The sequence below is a fragment of the Bidens hawaiensis genome, unplaced genomic scaffold, assembly GCF_021521415.1.
Source record: "Bidens hawaiensis isolate Kalapana, Puna unplaced genomic scaffold, B.hawaiensis_p1.1 tig00047458_1, whole genome shotgun sequence".
Classification (NCBI taxonomy): domain Eukaryota; kingdom Viridiplantae; phylum Streptophyta; class Magnoliopsida; order Asterales; family Asteraceae; genus Bidens; species Bidens hawaiensis.
The window spans coordinates 30,738-47,865 of record NW_027498477.1 but is presented as its reverse complement, the minus strand read 5'-3'; the positions used below and the strand labels follow the sequence as shown (position 1 = coordinate 47,865).

General features: G+C 34.2%; 3 protein-coding genes and 1 non-coding gene across 4 annotated transcripts; 2 read left to right on the top strand and 2 right to left on the bottom strand.

Annotated features, from left to right (window-relative positions):
- Window positions 1–310: 310 nt before the first annotated feature.
- Window positions 311–392, bottom strand: TRNAS-AGA (transfer RNA serine (anticodon AGA)). The gene has a single exon. It is a non-coding gene; the product is annotated as a tRNA-Ser (tRNA).
- A 1,810-nt stretch (window positions 393–2,202) lies between these two features.
- On the top strand, window positions 2,203–3,818 carry LOC143596998 (10 kDa chaperonin, mitochondrial-like). The gene is made up of 3 exons (XM_077075627.1): window positions 2,203–2,325; window positions 2,430–2,569; window positions 3,587–3,818. The coding sequence occupies exons 1-3, from the start codon at window positions 2,221–2,223 to the stop codon at window positions 3,633–3,635; spliced, it is 294 nt and encodes a 97-aa protein (XP_076931742.1). The 5' UTR covers window positions 2,203–2,220; the 3' UTR covers window positions 3,636–3,818.
- A 2,493-nt stretch (window positions 3,819–6,311) lies between these two features.
- Window positions 6,312–11,016, top strand: LOC143596997 (protein ESMERALDA 1-like). The gene is made up of 10 exons (XM_077075626.1): window positions 6,312–6,662; window positions 7,500–7,566; window positions 7,640–7,707; window positions 7,788–7,876; window positions 8,494–8,691; window positions 8,761–8,965; window positions 9,503–9,670; window positions 9,742–9,909; window positions 9,993–10,183; window positions 10,823–11,016. The coding sequence occupies exons 1-10, from the start codon at window positions 6,312–6,314 to the stop codon at window positions 10,971–10,973; spliced, it is 1,656 nt and encodes a 551-aa protein (XP_076931741.1). The 3' UTR covers window positions 10,974–11,016.
- Window positions 11,017–12,455: 1,439 nt separating this feature from the next.
- On the bottom strand, window positions 12,456–16,151 carry LOC143596996 (uncharacterized). Its single transcript, XM_077075625.1, has 6 exons — window positions 15,901–16,151; window positions 15,749–15,804; window positions 15,589–15,667; window positions 14,565–14,703; window positions 14,367–14,480; window positions 12,456–12,916 (listed from the first exon to the last, which is right to left on the bottom strand). Exons 1-6 carry the CDS (start codon window positions 16,089–16,091, stop codon window positions 12,725–12,727), a joined length of 771 nt encoding a protein of 256 aa, XP_076931740.1. The 5' UTR covers window positions 16,092–16,151; the 3' UTR covers window positions 12,456–12,724.
- Between the last annotated feature and the right edge of the window lie 977 nt (window positions 16,152–17,128).

The following is a 17,128-nucleotide window of genomic DNA, read 5'->3' as shown; positions in this document are numbered from 1 at the left end:
CGCAGGATATGATGCATAAAACTGATCACCTCTCGAATACCCGGCTCTTGTTCTGCAAAAATTGATGAAGAAAAGAAAATAAGATTTATAAACTTAGGGCTGTAAATATAAACCAGAGGTGTGCGTGCGCATGAAAAAACGAAAGAACCAAGCAATATTGTGGTTGCAAAACCTGAACTTACGGTTCTGAAAAACTATGTTATGTAACAACTGATTCATCCTCTCGGTTCAATAAAACTATCTTTACAACACACATGTTTGTCTCCTTTTGAAAACCCCAGTACGATGTATTTGTCTGAAAAAAATAAAACGTGGACGGCAGGATTCAAACCTGCGCGGGCAGAGCCCACATGATTTCTAGTCATGCCCAATAACCACTCCGGCACGTCCACTTAGTTTTGATCACAATTTTGTACGATCAAATATAGATTGGGAGGTTATGATGAGAAAAATCGAATATTATTAAATCCATCAGTGATATATGCGAGTCATTTCAAAGTACCAAGCATTTCAGTTTAAACTAGCCATAGCAACACAACTTATAGGAAATGTTAATATTTTTTCATCAAGCAGGTGGAAAAGAAATTTAAATAAAAAGAATCTTTAGGTTGTTATTCGATCTATGAGGTAAAATAGTAGGACTAGAGTTTCATTAGACGGATGTTTGAGGTGTTCCAAATTTAAAAATGAATAAAAAGTAAAATTGTGTTATGCCTTTATGAGTAATTTGTTATTTTAACCTACAAAAGAAATATACAATGCTGGTACATTAAATTTCTTCTATCCAATTAAGAGCATTGAATCTTTCTTGATTTAACAATGATTTTCAAGGACAAACATTACATTAATAAATTGTAATGGGAGTTTGTACAAATGTCAACTGGGTTGGCAGTTTGTAATAATATTGGTTAACAAGTCAACACATTTATTTAAACGAGCTAAACAAGTCAACCTAAACACAATTCATTTAATTATATAGATAAACTCAAAAACGACTGATTTAATAAACTGCTTTCTTTTTACATTAAACTAGTTAAATATGCTGATCAAAACTTATTATTTTCATATTGTTAATAGACATGTAAGTATTGGTTAATCGGTACATGAGCTTTCGGTTATTAGTCGAATTGGTCTTTGGTATAAATAATCGAAGTTTTATATAATTTACTATAAAACGATTACAATAAAGTGGCAGGCAAACTAGCAACAAGCTGCGCCGCAAGTTTTGAGTGAAAAGTCCAAACCCATGCAACAGTTTGATTTGGCTAATAACCAATTATCCCAATTAACCTATTCTAAGTTTCTAACTAATAACCTCATCATAAGTTACTAACACTAGACGCCTAAAGTTATTAGCCTATTACCCGTTAACCGGTTCTTACTCTAAAATCTACAAACCGGTCCCTAACCTATGATTAATTTCAGAACCGAACCGATTTTGCTTCAGTCGTTCATGTCGGGTTTGGTTTTGCTCAAGTTCCGGTTACACTTTGCACCTAGAGGTGCAAAAAAAAAAAACAACCCAAACCCGGAACCGGACCCGAAAAAAAATCTCGGAACCATTTTTTTTTGTACCCGAACCCGTACCCAACCCTATCTGTAGGGTACGGATAGGGTATGCATTTCAATACCTAAACCTGTACCCGAATCGGACCCGATTTGTACCCGGTAATACCCAAAAACCCGAATCGGTTCCATACTCGGAACCGAGGTTTTCCAATGCCCGAAACCAGGTTTTTCAAATACCCGATCTATACCCAAAATTACCTGAAAAATACATTGAAAAAAACCCGAGAAAACCCAAAAATAGGGTTTTTTCAATACCAGAAAATAGGGTATTTAAATACCCGGTGTTAGAATACCCGAATATATACTTGACCCGAACCCGATACATAGATATGATTTTTAGAGACAATACTTGGATCCGAACCTGACCTGGATATTACCAATACCCGATTTTTCAATACCCAGTCATACCCGAAACCGGGTATTTCAAAAACCCAATTTGTGCACCTCTATTTGCACCTCTGATCAATAACGAGATCCACATCATAAATTCATAAGCCTAACCATAACAGGCCTGGTAACAAACTCCAACACTGGGCCGGTCCACTGAAAAACCCTAAACCCTCAAGCACGCCTAGAACCTTCCACCACCATGTTTAAATCACCGTCAATCCAGATCACTGCTACAGATTAATATTATTATTATTATTATCAATGGCGAAGCGTTTGATTCCATCTCTAAACAGAGTCCTGGTGGAGAAGATTCTTCCGCCGTCCAAAACCACCGCCGGAATCCTCCTCCCGGAGAAATCATCAAAGGTAATTGCTTAATTAATTAATTAACAACATAACTCATCTCTCAATTATTAACAGATCTGGAACTGGGTTTAGTAATTGAACCGGTTTTGTGAAATGGGTTGCAGTTGAATTCGGGTAAGGTGGTCGCTGTGGGTCCCGGGAGTCATGATTTACACGGGAACAAGATTCCGGTAGGTGTGAAGGAAGGTGATACGGTTCTGTTGCCGGAGTATGGTGGCACTGAAGTAAAGCTCGGTGAAAAAGAGTACGTTTGTTTATATTATTATGACTTATTAAATTATTGATTCATCAAGTGTTGATAAGTGCATTTTAATGTGTGAAATGAATCTTATTGATTTTGATTATTTTGTGGTAATTTTTAGGTTTTTTTCTTTGTTACTATAAATCATTTTTTATGTAGATTGGTATTGTAGTTTTACGTTCTCAATTTTTTATAAATTGGTAGTTTTACGTTCTCAATTTTTTATAAATTGGTATTATTTCCTATGTTCTCATGTTAAGATTAAAATGTACATGAACATTTCCCATTAAATAGTTAATAAATATTAAATGAGGCGAGTCCGAGTTGAAAAACAATTCACATGTTGAGCTTGAACTTTAGAAATAGAGTTGAAATGGGCCGAGCCGAGCGTGAGTTCTTGTAAGTAAGTTCTTTTAAGTCGAAGCAACGCTCGGCTCATTTACACTATTGAATCTCTTTAGGCTTGTGTTAAGGCTTTTTACAAAGTATATGGAAGTAATAAAAACGTTTATACATTAGTTATTAAATAAAAAGTAATTAACAACCCAAGTTCGAGCTTGAAAAACGACTCAGGTGTCAAGCTTAGAGTTTGAAATAAGCCGAGCTTGAGTTCTTGGAAGTCAAAACGACGCTTGGCTCGTTTACACTCTTGAATCTCGTGATGAAGCATAATTTTTTTTAAGTTCGTAACAAAATGGGCATGAATGTAGAATAAGGGGAGAGTCTTGTATCAATGGCTCTGAAATACTAACAGGTTTTCTGTAAGGTGCTCTTTCATTTAATGCCCTTTACATTAATTTTATTAACGTAAATTATGGTATCATAGTACGGGTATTGGGCTTTTTTGGTTCGGGTTTGGTGAAATGTTTGAACTTTTAAGTTCTGCTTTTCTTAGTCAAACTTGGATCAAGTCTTTCTTCTCATTCCCGCCTCCAAACGCCATTACATTTTTTGTTTTCTATTTCAAACATGTACGTTAACAATGTAGTATTTACTGATATTTTGTATTGTTTGATGCAGGTATCATCTATACAGGGACGAGGACATTTTGGGAACTTTGCATGACTAATTCTTGACAAGCAGGGATCTGTTATTGATAGTGTTTATGAGTGAGACTGGATGTTCTAATGTTATGTTTTTGAGATATTAGACTGATTGATTAAAAAGATTTGTTCTCAAATGGAATGGTGTTATATTTTGAGGTCATAAATGCTGGTATGCAAAGCTGCAATGCAAGAACAATTACTTGTTACCCGCTGTTTACTTGTGCTGTTAAAATGATTTAATGTTGTAGACAAGTGCCACTGCCAATTCCTCAGTATTTGAAATGGTCTTATTTGGGTTCATTTTGGCTGTTAGTCTTTGTAGGTTTTAGATGTGTTTGATCGCTAAGAGTTTACCAAGCATCCCCTAATTTTGTAACAGCTAAACACACCATTAATTATGGGTGAGCAAATTAACAAATTGAAAACCGGACCTAGCAATGTTTATCGAGCATGTTGGTCTTTCAAATGGTTGCTAATTGTACGGAGTACATAAATCGAGTTAAATGATCGTTGATCTTGGTGTGATTCGAAAACTTTCAAACGCAATCATGATGATATGATTCTGTTGCAACTTCAACCCGGTTAATATTTCATCTTCTACATAAACGTTTTGGTTTTCGACATCTTGAATCAGCATTTTCTTTAGCTTAACTTTGTCCATGATTCCGAATGTGTTAAGTGTTTTAGTACTATCTAATATTGCAAATTGCAATTTAGGTGCTTAATTGACAAGTATAAGATGCACTCTAACAGTCCAACTATTTGAGAAGATCGATTATGTTGTCGAGTTTTAATGAGCGTGATATATTTTTATATTTTAAGTATTCTGAACTTCTATGTATTAATTTCACACTGCACAGGCACAACCAAGCCATGGCTCGTTTAAGGTATTGCATACGAGCACAAGCCAAGCTTAGGCTTATTTAACGGCCTTTTCTCAACATATAATAGTAAGAAAATGTATATAAACAAAGTAATAATACTCTAGTTGAGCTCAAGCTTACAAAAAGGACTCACGAGCCAAACTCGAGATTTGGAAAGAGAATAAAAGCCAAGCTTATGCTCGTTTACAAATAAAATATATCTACATGGCTTATTCTAAATTTCAAGCCAGACCGAGCCTTCAAATTAGTGTGAAGCAATAAGCTAGTGGTAAACTGAAACCAGACTAAACCAAAATCAACCGAAAATTGAATTAACCAACAATCGGTTATCATTTTTTTTAATCTTTGATTAACTGAAACTAACCATACCGAACCATTCATATTTTCTTATATTTGTAGCTTTCATACCTTTATTTCATGTATTATACTTTCCTTTCATGTATTTATACTTTAAGTTCATGCATAATGCATTTATTATTATGTATCTATGTCATGTATACTAGGTCAGAACCCGTGTGATACACGGGTAATTAAAAAACAAAGATAATAAAAATTTATGATTAAGTCTACCTTCAAATCCTGGCATCAATATCATAAACAAATTTAAAATTCAGAAAGTTAAATCATGGATCTAATCAAAATTTTAAAATGAATTAGCAATGAATTAATTTTGTTTTATTATATTATGGAGAAATTCTATAAGTTAAATGTAATTTTATTTAATTTTGAGTTATTTTATTATTAATAAATTATGATAATGCATGTTATTAATTGAAAGAACAATTTAATTTAATTTTAAATTATTTTATTACCAATAAATTATAAGTATACGCGCTATTTATGGAAAGAATTATTTTTTTAATATAGATATAGATTTAAGCAAAAATATTAGCCCATGTTTAATTTTAGTTGCTAGGGTAAAGTTAAAATGCAAAGCTGACACAAAAATGATAAATGGAGAATGATTTCTGGCAACACAAAAAACCCTTAAAAATTCAAATAAAATAATAAAAAAACATAATTCTATAAATAAATATAAAACGAAAAAAATTAAAAAACCAAAATGTTTCCCTTGTCATTCCCGTTAAGAAAAAAACCCTCCGACGAAAAGACACAATGTTGAGAAAAAATACACAATGTCGAGAATGCACAAACAACACAATGATAAACCAAAAAATACACAATAGATCGCAAAATGTAACACAATGGCGAACAAAATATGACACAATGTTGAGCAATATAACACAATATCAAGAAAAAAAAACATAATCAATGACGAAAATAAACACAAAATACATTGATAAACAAAAAGACACAATGATCTTTTACTAAACATTGTGTCTTTTTTGAGCTTTTTTTAGAGCAAGAAAGACAATGGAAACATTTTGTGTTTTTACAACTTTCGTTTTTGTATTAAAATTTGAGTTACGATTTTTTTAATTATTTTTAAGGGTTTTGTTTTTTTGCTACAAATACTTTTTATTATTCTTATTTTTGTCCCATATTATAGAATAACTTACCCTTATTTGGAAACATTCTTATTCTTATTTTTATTATTCTTAATAACACGGACAATCTGAATTTTTTTAAATTCCATAGTCGAATCGAATCCAAATTAGTTATTCGGTACCCGACCCGCTAAGATCCAACCCGCCTCGTGTCTCCACTTTCCACCCACGGTGGCAGCTGGCTCGTGATTCACACACAAAACACTGTCTTTCATCTTCATCTTCATCTTCATCTTCTTCAATGCCACACACAGACTCTGTAATGCAATAATGGCAAATCCCTAACCCTAAATCATGTAACCAAATAATGCCCACCAAAACCATCAGACTCCCAAACACCAACCACCACAGCCCATCACCACCTGCCTCCCCTCGCTTACGTCACACTCGCACCTCATCCAAACCCTTAACCCACCGTCCATTTCCTCAACGCTTCGCCTGGATCTTATTATCCGTCCTCGTTCACCGCCAACGCGTGCTACTCTTAGTCCCGTTAATCTACTTCTGTTGCATGTTGTTGTATTACACCAACTCTCATCAATTTGACGGTGGAATTAAAATTAAACGTTCCATGGCCATTGGATCTGTCTACCGGAGCCCCGAGCTGTACGCCAAGCTCCGGAATGATATGGATGCTGATCGGTCCATTGCTGATGCGGTTAGTGGTTTCAATTTGGCTCGTGATAATTGTTTAAAAGATTGCTGCCGAGCTCGATATGTGAAGCTCGGGTTTTGAACTCGTTTTAAAATATTAGTGGTTTGCATAATTGGCCCTAGTTTTGATTATTTCAATTTGGATTTGATTTGCAAAGTAATCAAGGCTCGAGCTTGGCTCGGTTATAGCTCTATCTCTAAAGCTTGAGCTCGATATGTGAAGCTCGGGTTTGAACTTGTTTTAAAAATTAGTAAAATGCAAAATTTGCCCTGATTTTGATTATTTCATGCTGGATTTGATTTGCCGAATAATCAAGGCTTGAGGTTGGCTCGTTTAAAGCTTGAGCTCGGCTTGTGATAATTTTTTAGAAAGTTTGTTTAGTCTCATGGCCAGCTCGGGTTCGATTTGCAAAGTTTGCACTAATGTATTCTTGAATTGGCTGAAATTTTCATTTAGTTTGCTTTTGATTTTGATTTGATTTCAAGGTGTGTCGAGTAAACAAGGCTCGATCTTGGCTCGTTTATAGCTATATCTCTAACACTTGAGCTTGGCTCATGATAATTGTTTAAAAAGATTGTTTAAGCTCACGGCCAGCTCGAGCTTGATATGTGAAGCTCGGGTTCGATTTGCAAACTTTGGCTTAATGTATCCTTGAACCCTCTTTTGTAATTTTGATGATTCATTTTTTCATTTAGTTTGCACTTAATTTTTATTTGATTAGCAAAGTTTTCCCTAGTTTTAATAATTTCTATTTCGATTTTCTTAGCAAAATTTTTTAGCTAATGTCACTTTTTTTTAATACATTGATGGATGTTGATTTTTGAAATTGAATTAAAGTAGATATCAACTGTATGGAAACGAGCTAAAGGTGCAGATTGGAAGCCTTGTATAAGTAAATCTTCAAAAGGTATGTTAAAACTCTCAAAGTTTGAATCTTTAATATTATGTGAGTTCATGCTCATCCATCAATTTTGTTGCAGGTTTACCCGAGTCAACCGGGTACATTTATGTTGAAGCAAATGGTGGATTAAATCAGCAGAGAACATCGGTAAATCAAATGCTACATTTAATGTTTTTTATTTCTTGTTTTAAAATAATAAATACTTATTATAAATATAATCTTTATAGATATGCAATGCAGTTGCAGTGGCGGGATATCTTAACGCGACACTCGTGATTCCTAACTTCCATTTTCATAGCATTTGGAGAGATCCTAGGTTTACGAACATTAGATTCAACTCATTTAAAAAATTTGGGTTGCGTTCGGGTTGACCTGTTTAACCCGTTTAACTCGTTTTTTACAATGGACCAACCCGATTAACAAGTTTACAATTTGATGATTTCTCGTCAATATGTGTGACATGTTTAGATGACTGGAATAAACAACAGGGTGTGTTTAGGTTACATGATTTTAAGTCATTTACAGCTCACCAACCTGATTAACAAGTTTGCAACTTGGTTATTACCCTTTATTCCCGTTTGGCGTGTTTGGATAAATGGGTTAAACGGGCCGTGTTTAGTTTACACAATATTAAGTTTTTTGCAACCTACCAACCTGATGAACAAGTTTACAACTTGATTAGAATCTGTCAAAACATTCACACATTTAGTGATTTAGATAAACGGGATAAACGAATGTGTTCAGGTTACACATATTTAAGTGTGCGCGGGTTAGGGTTGACAATTTTTTTACACAAATCAAAATACAGGTCGTGTTCTGGTTGATTAAGTCAACCAACCAACCCGCCAACCCGTCACGATTGACACTCTAGATCCAATTGTTAAAAACCAAAAGTCAACCACTAGTCATTGACCACATTCTTTGCTTTTGCAGCAAATTTAGTGACATATATGATGAAGAGTTTTTCGTTAAAACGTTAGAAAATGATGTACGGGTGGTCGACACGATACCGGGATATTTAATGGAACGGTTTGACTACAACATGTCGAATGTATTCAACTTCAGAATAAAAGCTTGGGCGCCTATTCGTTTCTATACAGATACCGTTCTCCCAAAGTTACTAGAAGAAAAGTGAGTTTAACGTTTTTTAATCATTTTATAAATTTGATGTATTTTATGTATAATTAAATTTAATTTCAGGGTCATAAGGATCTCACCGTTCGCAAACCGATTATCATTTGATGCACCCCCTTTGGTTCAACGGCTTCGTTGTTTGGCTAATTACGAAGCGTTGCGGTTTTCAAATCCTATATATACAATGGGTGAAATATTAGTTTCAAGAATGAAAGAAAGAAGTGTGAATAATGGTGGAAAGTATATTTCGGTGCATTTAAGGTTTGAAGAGGTTTGTCTTATTTTGTTTATTGAGATGTTAATTTCATTCTATTAAGCGTGTTTGGATTCACGTTTTAAAACTATCTGATTATTTAGGGGCCAAATATTCAGTTTCTGCTTCTGATTATTTAGGATTATACACAAGTTATGCTTCTAATAATTTAGGGGTCACATAATTAGTTTCAGATTGCAGCACAACTATAGTGTAAACAACAATAACCAAACAGAAAAAAAAAAATTAACTTTAATTACCCAAGTAGGCCATTCAAAAACCTATAATTATCATAATTTAAAATGGGTTGAAAAAATGTCATTATTGCAAAAATGCACCATCACCAAAGTATTAACTTTTTTATGACATTTATTGAATAAAACTAATATCTTTTGGTTATTTTATGCTTTTATTTCATAAGTAGCTAATATTTGCCATAAGCTCAAACAGCCAGTTACAACTTCGAGCATAAAAGCAAATTCAAAAGCTGTTATAACTAACTGGTTGATTTTTGTTATTTAATCTCACATAATCAAATACAAAACTTGCATCCAGGACATGATTGCTTTCTCATGCTGTGTATATGATGGTGGACGAAAAGAACTTGAAGATATGATAGCTGCACGAGAACGGGGTTGGAAAGGAAAGTTTACAAAACCTGGTAGAGTCCTTCAGCCCGGAGTCAACAGGGTCAATGGCAAGTGTCCATTAACACCTTTAGAGGTAATACTTTTTTAAAATTTATTATAAAATAATTTCAAAAACTTATATTATATTAATTTGGATTAATACAGGTTGGTTTGATGCTTAGAGGAATGGGGTTCGATAGAAGTACGTCTATATATCTTGCATCTGGACAAATATATAATTCTGAGAGATATATGGCTCCTCTATTGCAAATGTTTCCGCTTTTACAAACCAAGGAAATGTTAGCATCTAATGAGGAACTTGCACCATTTAAGGTTTGTATCATAATTAATAAATCACTTATTATTTGTTTCATAATTAACATGCTAATTATTTGTAAAAAAATAACTTTTTTTAGAATTATTCTTCGAGGATGGCTGCTATAGACTACACGGTGTGTCTTCATAGTGAAGTGTTTGTGACGACTCAGGGTGGAAATTTCCCACATTTTCTGCTTGGTCATAGAAGATATTTGTTTAATGGACACGCAAAGACGATTAGACCCGATAAACGCAAGCTAGCCTTGTATTTTGACAATCCTAATATCGGGTATGTTATTCATTAGAGTTGGTTAATTACACGCATGGTCCTTGTGGCAAGGTCTGAGTACGGTGTTGGTCCGAACTTTTCAGGAATTACGCCTTTAGTCCTCACTGTTCATTCAAATGCAACATATTTGGTTTTTAACTCTAGCTGACGATTTTAGTAAAATTACTTAAATACCCTTACTATTAAAAAAATCAATCTCAGGTAGGGCTAAGGACCAAATGTGTTATGTCTAAGTGAACAACGTTTGTTTGTTTAGTCCTCATTGTTCATTCAGACGTAACACATTTGGTTCTTAACGCTAGCTGACGTTAATTTATGTAAACTACTAAATTAGCCTAGCTATAAAAAAGAAAATTTACAGATATATTTATTAGTTAGGGCTTTTTATTAATTTCCCAAAAAATAAGGCATGTTAGGGTAATGTGTTAAGTGTGAGTGAATCGGGTGGTCTAAGGATGTAATTTTCAAAAGGCTGGGGCAATAACTGTAATCTGGCATTACCAGACGAAGTGAAGAATCATCCGTGTAATTAACTCTATTTATTATTATTCAAAAGTGTTCTTTGAGTGTATTAGCTTGAGCCCGACCTGTTTAATTGCAAGCGAATTGTCTAATTTGTTTAAATTTTTGAATTTTCAGTTGGAGAACGTTTAAAAGGCACATGCTAGGCATGCGGGCTCATAGCGATTCAAAGGGAATCGAATTAAAAAGACCAAATGATTCTATATATTCATTCCCATGTCCAAATTGCATGTGTCATACAAATAAAACAGAGGACTCAAAAACATGATGGTTCTCAAGTTAACCTATTTTGTTGATAGAAATTTATTTGGTCTTTTCTTCACACTATTGACTTTTCAGATTGATTTATTTATTTCTTTTTTAAGTTTTAACACTGTCATCTTCATGCAGCCCTTGTATCTAGCTAGCTGCAATGCAACCGATTTTAACATTATTTTCATTGGTAGTTTGTACATTAGTTTTAATTTGATGTTAAGTGAGATAATAGGAACATGTATTTGTAAAACAGAAATTTGGTTCCTTTTCCTGATATGATACTTGTGTTCTTTCTGTGGATAAGCCTGCCATTGTATTTCACATTTTTTTGAGTAACTGACCATCAAATAGATTAAGCATTTTAATCAGCATCGAAGATTGAAACGTAGGAAGACTTCATATTCGTAAGCGAAGACTTGTGTGTGTTGGCACAGGCCCTTTATTGCAGCAGATAACACACAGCAAATGATCAAAACTAATGATTAACTCTTTCTTGATTAACTGAAATACATACTGAACAAAACAAAGAAGACACTGCTGAAAAAAATAGGCCCATTCACACACACGTAGCCAGGGCTGTCTAAACCGTTCACCGCTCGCTTGAAAATTTCTTGGAAAATAATCGCTCGTTTTTTCGCTCGATTATAAACGAGCCGCTCTGCTCGGTTCGGTTTGTAAATGAGCCAAGCAACAAGGTCTGTTCGGTTCGGTTCGGTTATTTTTAATTTATTTTATATTTAATTATATATGAACAAATATATAAAAATATAGACAACACAAAATATAATTATAAATTTTTAAACCCTTTTAAATTTTCTTATTCCGTCAATTTTATAGCTTCATTTGTTCGATTCAAGTTTTTAGAATACTAAAAGTTTGTTTACATGTTTATTATATCTCACTTCAAATTTCTTTTTAATAAAAATTTACAACCTATTGCACGTGTGTCTAAAAACTACTCATCTGTTTACAAAATATATTATTTGTGGCATTCAAACTTGTTTCTTATTGAAATTTTTAGATTGACAAAAAAGTAATTAAATGTTCGAAAATCACTCGATGTTCGATCAAAAAATGCTCAATTCAATTTTGACTCATTTCGATTTTTGCTCCGTTCGAATTTTGGCCGTTCGGTTCAGTTGTAAAGAAGCCAAGCAACGAGCAACCCTTCGCTCGGTTCGGCTCATGAACAAGTCTTACACGTGGCATAAACGTGTTGTAGTAACCCACAACTAAAAAACTGAAAAAACATGACCCACTACTTCAACTTACAATACATAACAAAACATATGATTAAATAAATAACTTTCTAATAACTTGACCCTTCAAGCTTGAGTTTCCTGCTGACCCGTATCCGACCCGGTTTGACCCGTCAAGATTAACCCAACAGTGCGCTCATGAGGCATCGTATATTTCATTGTTAAATTTAAAACAAGCGTGTTCACCCTTACTACAAAACCGTATGCTTGCGATACCAGTGGACCAACAATTGATATCAGAGCCTTCGGATAGTACACAATCAATATCATGTGAAAATCATCCAAACAGTTTCTCCAAAACTGTTCAACAACCCAAATCGGTCCAATTGCGGTTTAACAACATAACACCTACACTTACAAACCTACCTTTACATATATTAAAAAAAAAACCAAAGTACCAAACTAATGAATGTTCAATCTTTATTCTTTACTACGTAAAAGGTTCTGCGGTCCACCGATAAGTGGATAAATAAATGGAAGGTAATATCGGCAAATTTGAATTATGCTATTCTAGAAGCTTGTTACAAGCACCAACGCCTATAGCGGCAGCAAGATGCCAACCGGCATGAAGATATGGCGTTTCAGGGAACAAATCATCCGCCACAAAAAACGCACCACCTAAAAGTGCTGACAATTTGTGAACGTTATGCACGGGTTTAAGATCCGGATCTTTCACCGCTCTTCTTGCAAACGCAACCTAAATAACATATATATATTATGGGGAAGGTTATTGTACAAATTAAATTAACATACTAAACATACAAATAACATAGTGTAATTACAGTTCTCAAGTAGAGTAATTATGGGACAAAAAATAAAATAATGTACTGTAATTACACTACTCATAAACGTAATTACACTACTAACACTGTTAATTACTCTATACTATTACACCAAATTATACTACTTATTTCAACTAGAGTAATTATTTTGTAAGTAGAGTAATTGTAGTATATGTTTCTTCCTCCTCAAATTATACTAGTTTTAACTAGAGTAATTATTTTGTAAGTAGAGTAATTGTAGTATCTACTTCTTCCTCCTCAAATTACACTACGTGTTTCAAATAGAGTAATTATATTGTGGGTAGAGTAATTATTGAATATGCTTCATCTTCCTCAAATATCCATGGCAATTTTCTTCAATTGGAAATATCAATTAGCTTCAATTGATGTATTACTTCGATTTGCAGGTTTCAATTAAGCAATCAATATTCGTAAAAGATTCAATTTGATTCACAAAATTGTAACCTAGGAATGAACGACGACAATAAGAAACGACGATCGACGAGGTCCGGTGGCCGGAATCTGACGGATGCGAACGGTGACGAAACTGATAAGCGCTTGACGGTTGGGAGTTTGAGGCGGAGGTGTGGTGGCCAGGGGATCAATTGAATTAGGCGGAGGCGGTTGTGTGGTGGGGAATTGAGAAGGTGCTGCCGTGGGGGAATTGAGAAGGCCGGAGCTGCCGTGGGGAATTGCAAGGCAACGGAGCCTTGGTTGAAGGAAAGGTGGCGGAGGGTGGCGGTGGAGTAATTGGAGTCAGGTGATTTTGTGGTGGATGAGGAAGAAGATGGAGATGGGGTCTGGTGGTTGAATGAGGAAAAAGATGGAGATGTGGTGTGGTGGTTTTGTTCAGTTTGTATGTTTAGTACAAATTTTTTATTTGTATTTCATCCATCTCCTATATATTATCATCAACAGAGACACAATTTTTGTAAAACGAGAGAATTTAACATATACCCTTACAAACTTGTGAAACATCATATGCATATGTGTGTGTGTATAGTATGTATATATATACATATATATACACACACACATATATATATACATATATATAGTGTGTGTGTGTGTGTATATATATATATATAATTTCAGTTTACCCATTTTTATCCTTAAAACCTATCTCAAAAAATGGCCCATTTCACTTGTTTTTTATGACATGAGTAGTAAACCTCACATTTTGAGAAAAATGTTGTTAATGGATAAATATAAAATTCTAATGCTAAAATAGGTAAATATGAAACTTTATAGTTTATGAAAACAAGGGTAAAATGGCCATTTTTTGAATAGTTTTAACGGAATAGGTAAATTTGATATTATAACTGGTTTTAGGAAAAGGAAGTGTAAAATGGTCATACTGCATACCTCCATCATCCCGGTATGAACAAGTGAAACCATGAGTGGTTGAATAGGAAGACACAAAGCAGATGCAGCCATTAGAAGTTTAGGGTTTTCATCTCTAAGAGCCCTCGATAAGCACTGAAAATATGCAATAAATTTATTAAAAATCTTGAATTTTATGTTTATGCAATAATAATGTTTATGTTACTAATAAAAACTAACCACTGTAGCGGTAGCTATCATTGTGTAATCGGCCCATCTTAGATACTTTCGCCATCTTCCTTTAGAAGAATGGTACAAACTTGAAGCAATTCCGACTCCGATTAATGAATTTGCATAAAGCTTAGAGTTTAGATTCTTTCTGGAAATTGAAAATAAAAACTGTTAGTATTTATTGATGGTATTATTATTGTAATATAAATTTTAATTCACTACCATATTGAAAAGCACATGGTTTCGTTTCTAATTATATGAAATACGAATTTAATCGTCATGTTTGTAGTTTGAATCATTCTCCATTTAGAGATGGCAATTCTGACCCGTTTACTTACGAATGAGTTGATTCAGGTTAATGTTTAATCTCAAATAGGTCAAACCATAACAATATTACCTAAAAGGAAAATGCATCAAATTGGCTGAAAGTAGGCCTTGTAAACAGACAAAACGCTTCATAAACCGTTCGTGAACCATTTGGCAGGAAGTTCATTTAGTTAAACGGACAAAAATGAACACATATCTGATTCGTTCATTTATGTATGTGAACGTTTGTTCATATACACTCATTTACACTTACTTATGTTCGTACATTTACATTTATATACTTATACATTCGTTTATGTTTATTTAAGTTTGTTTATAATTCATTCAAAATTTTGGGCCCATTGCAACTTAGTCTAGTATTATGAAATTAAAATATCACATATTACGATTTAGCCTAATTTTTTGGCCCTACAGATAGATGTTTACGTTTACTTTTAATTGGCGTTCCCTCAGTTATGTTTGTTCATCTATGTTAGATTAGTTCGTTGGCGTTTGTGAATCGTTCTTTATACCATTAACAAACAAACATAAACGAACATGAACACAAACACAGTCATTTTTCTTAACATGCGGACATGAACAAGAAAACCAGTTTGTTTAATTGTTCTTGTTCGGTTTAAGTTAAACAAAAGAGCACGAACATGTCATGTTCTATTCATATCCAACATACTAATCATTAATATAAAAAAGGACAAAGAGAAAATACCTTGGAGCTTGAATACCAACAGCAATAAAAGGAATTGAAGTAAGCACATTTGCAATTCTTTCACCAAGGTGTCTATCACCTACCACAAGTTATATTTTAAATGCTAGAATTTGTAGTTAAAAATCATTTAATGTCGACATGTCGTATAAATTGTTAGTACCATGTAAACAACTATGAATTGGTCTCAAACACGACGGTCTCTGCTGCCATACTCTCCTATTATCATCAACAAAAAATATAATAAAACTGTCAAAATAAATTCAGTTATCAAGAATATTAAAAGATTAATAAAAGCAAACCGAAGCTACTTACTGCACGGTATGGACTCGTAAGAGCTGATGAACACCTGCAGTCAACCTTCCTTCCGTCGACTGCTGAAAGCTTCCATCTTGAGAGATTTCTTCAATCCCAAATGGTGAATGCTGAATCACATGAACTCCATGAACTCGGTCCAGCGTTCGGGTTCCACCCGTGCTCGTGATCGGTTGATCCTCAGAACCCATAAATGGCAATCAGTCAACCCTTTGACTGATTGCCAACACAGATGCAAGTCACCAGACACAAAACTGCAGAAAATATATAAACTTTAAACCAATTTCCAGTTCCAAGAAAGTTGGAGCATTTCGTCGAACACCTTATGTGCATATCTTGATTTGTTCATTTTAACATCAAATTTGCATTAAAAAAAGACTAATTTACGATTAACATCAGATCTTAGAGTCTGACCCATTACTCTAATTGTGATATGGGATATCACTTTTTGCTAATGTCATGTAACCCCAATTGAAAGAACGAAACCCTAATTGAGCAATTACCTGAAATTCGATGGCGTAATGAGAAGAATTGATGTGGGTATGGATTAAGAAGACTTAAGAGGTGCACAAGATGACAGAATTGAAGAGAGATGCGAATTAAAACACGAATCTTCCGAAGAAGAAGAAGTGGAATTTAGCATATTCGTGGGACTTTTGAGTTCCAAATCGTTAGTAGGACAATCAAAAATGTTGTTGGCATTATTTCTATGGGCCCACGAAGACAATTACTGTAATATATTATTTTAGTTTACTGGGATTTATACACAATTATGAATTATGAAGTAACTAACTTTAAAAAATCCATAAATCCAAACCTAATTACCAACTAACTACTTGTGGAGGGGGGCATGTTCATTATAACTAGAGGTACACAAACCAGGTATTATTAGAAATCAGAACTGGGTAGAAATATGTTTCGAGTTTGGTTAATAAAAGTAAAAACCGGGTCAGGTAGGAATCGTTTCCGGGCATAGTCGGAAATTTGACTAGCTTTGACCGGGTTTTCAGGGTTTTTTTTGGGTTTCGGGTAGGGTCGGATATCGGGTTTTGACCGGGTAAAGGTGGAACTGGTTCCGGTGGGGTCCGGTTCCGAGTACATGTCTGAGAAGAAACCCAATACCAGGTCGTACCCGCAAGTCGGGTACGGGTAGGAATGAGTTCCGGGTTGGGTACATCGGGTATTTTGTGATACTATTTGGAGGGGGAACATTTCCGATATCGTAGTA

Bases quoted from the DNA above. Each gene is read 5' to 3' on its own strand.
- LOC143596996 (XM_077075625.1), bottom strand. From the start codon at position 16,091: ATGGGTTCTGAGGATCAACCGATCACGAGCACGGGTGGAACCCGAACG. The intron at 15,668-15,748 runs GTACTAACAATT...AACTTGTGGTAG, and splicing joins AATTCATAGTTGTTTACATG to GTGATAGACACCTTGGTGAA. The intron at 14,481-14,564 runs GTTAGTTTTTAT...GCATATTTTCAG, and splicing joins TGATAGCTACCGCTACAGTG to TGCTTATCGAGGGCTCTTAG.
- LOC143596998 (XM_077075627.1), top strand. From the start codon at position 2,221: ATGGCGAAGCGTTTGATTCCATCTCTAAACAGAGTCCTGGTGGAGAAG. The intron at 2,326-2,429 runs GTAATTGCTTAA...AATGGGTTGCAG, and splicing joins TCCCGGAGAAATCATCAAAG to TTGAATTCGGGTAAGGTGGT. The intron at 2,570-3,586 runs GTACGTTTGTTT...TGTTTGATGCAG, and splicing joins GTAAAGCTCGGTGAAAAAGA to GTATCATCTATACAGGGACG.
- LOC143596997 (XM_077075626.1), top strand. From the start codon at position 6,312: ATGCCCACCAAAACCATCAGACTCCCAAACACCAACCACCACAGCCCA. The intron at 7,708-7,787 runs GTAAATCAAATG...TAATCTTTATAG, and splicing joins TAAATCAGCAGAGAACATCG to ATATGCAATGCAGTTGCAGT. The intron at 8,692-8,760 runs GTGAGTTTAACG...ATTTAATTTCAG, and splicing joins CCAAAGTTACTAGAAGAAAA to GGTCATAAGGATCTCACCGT.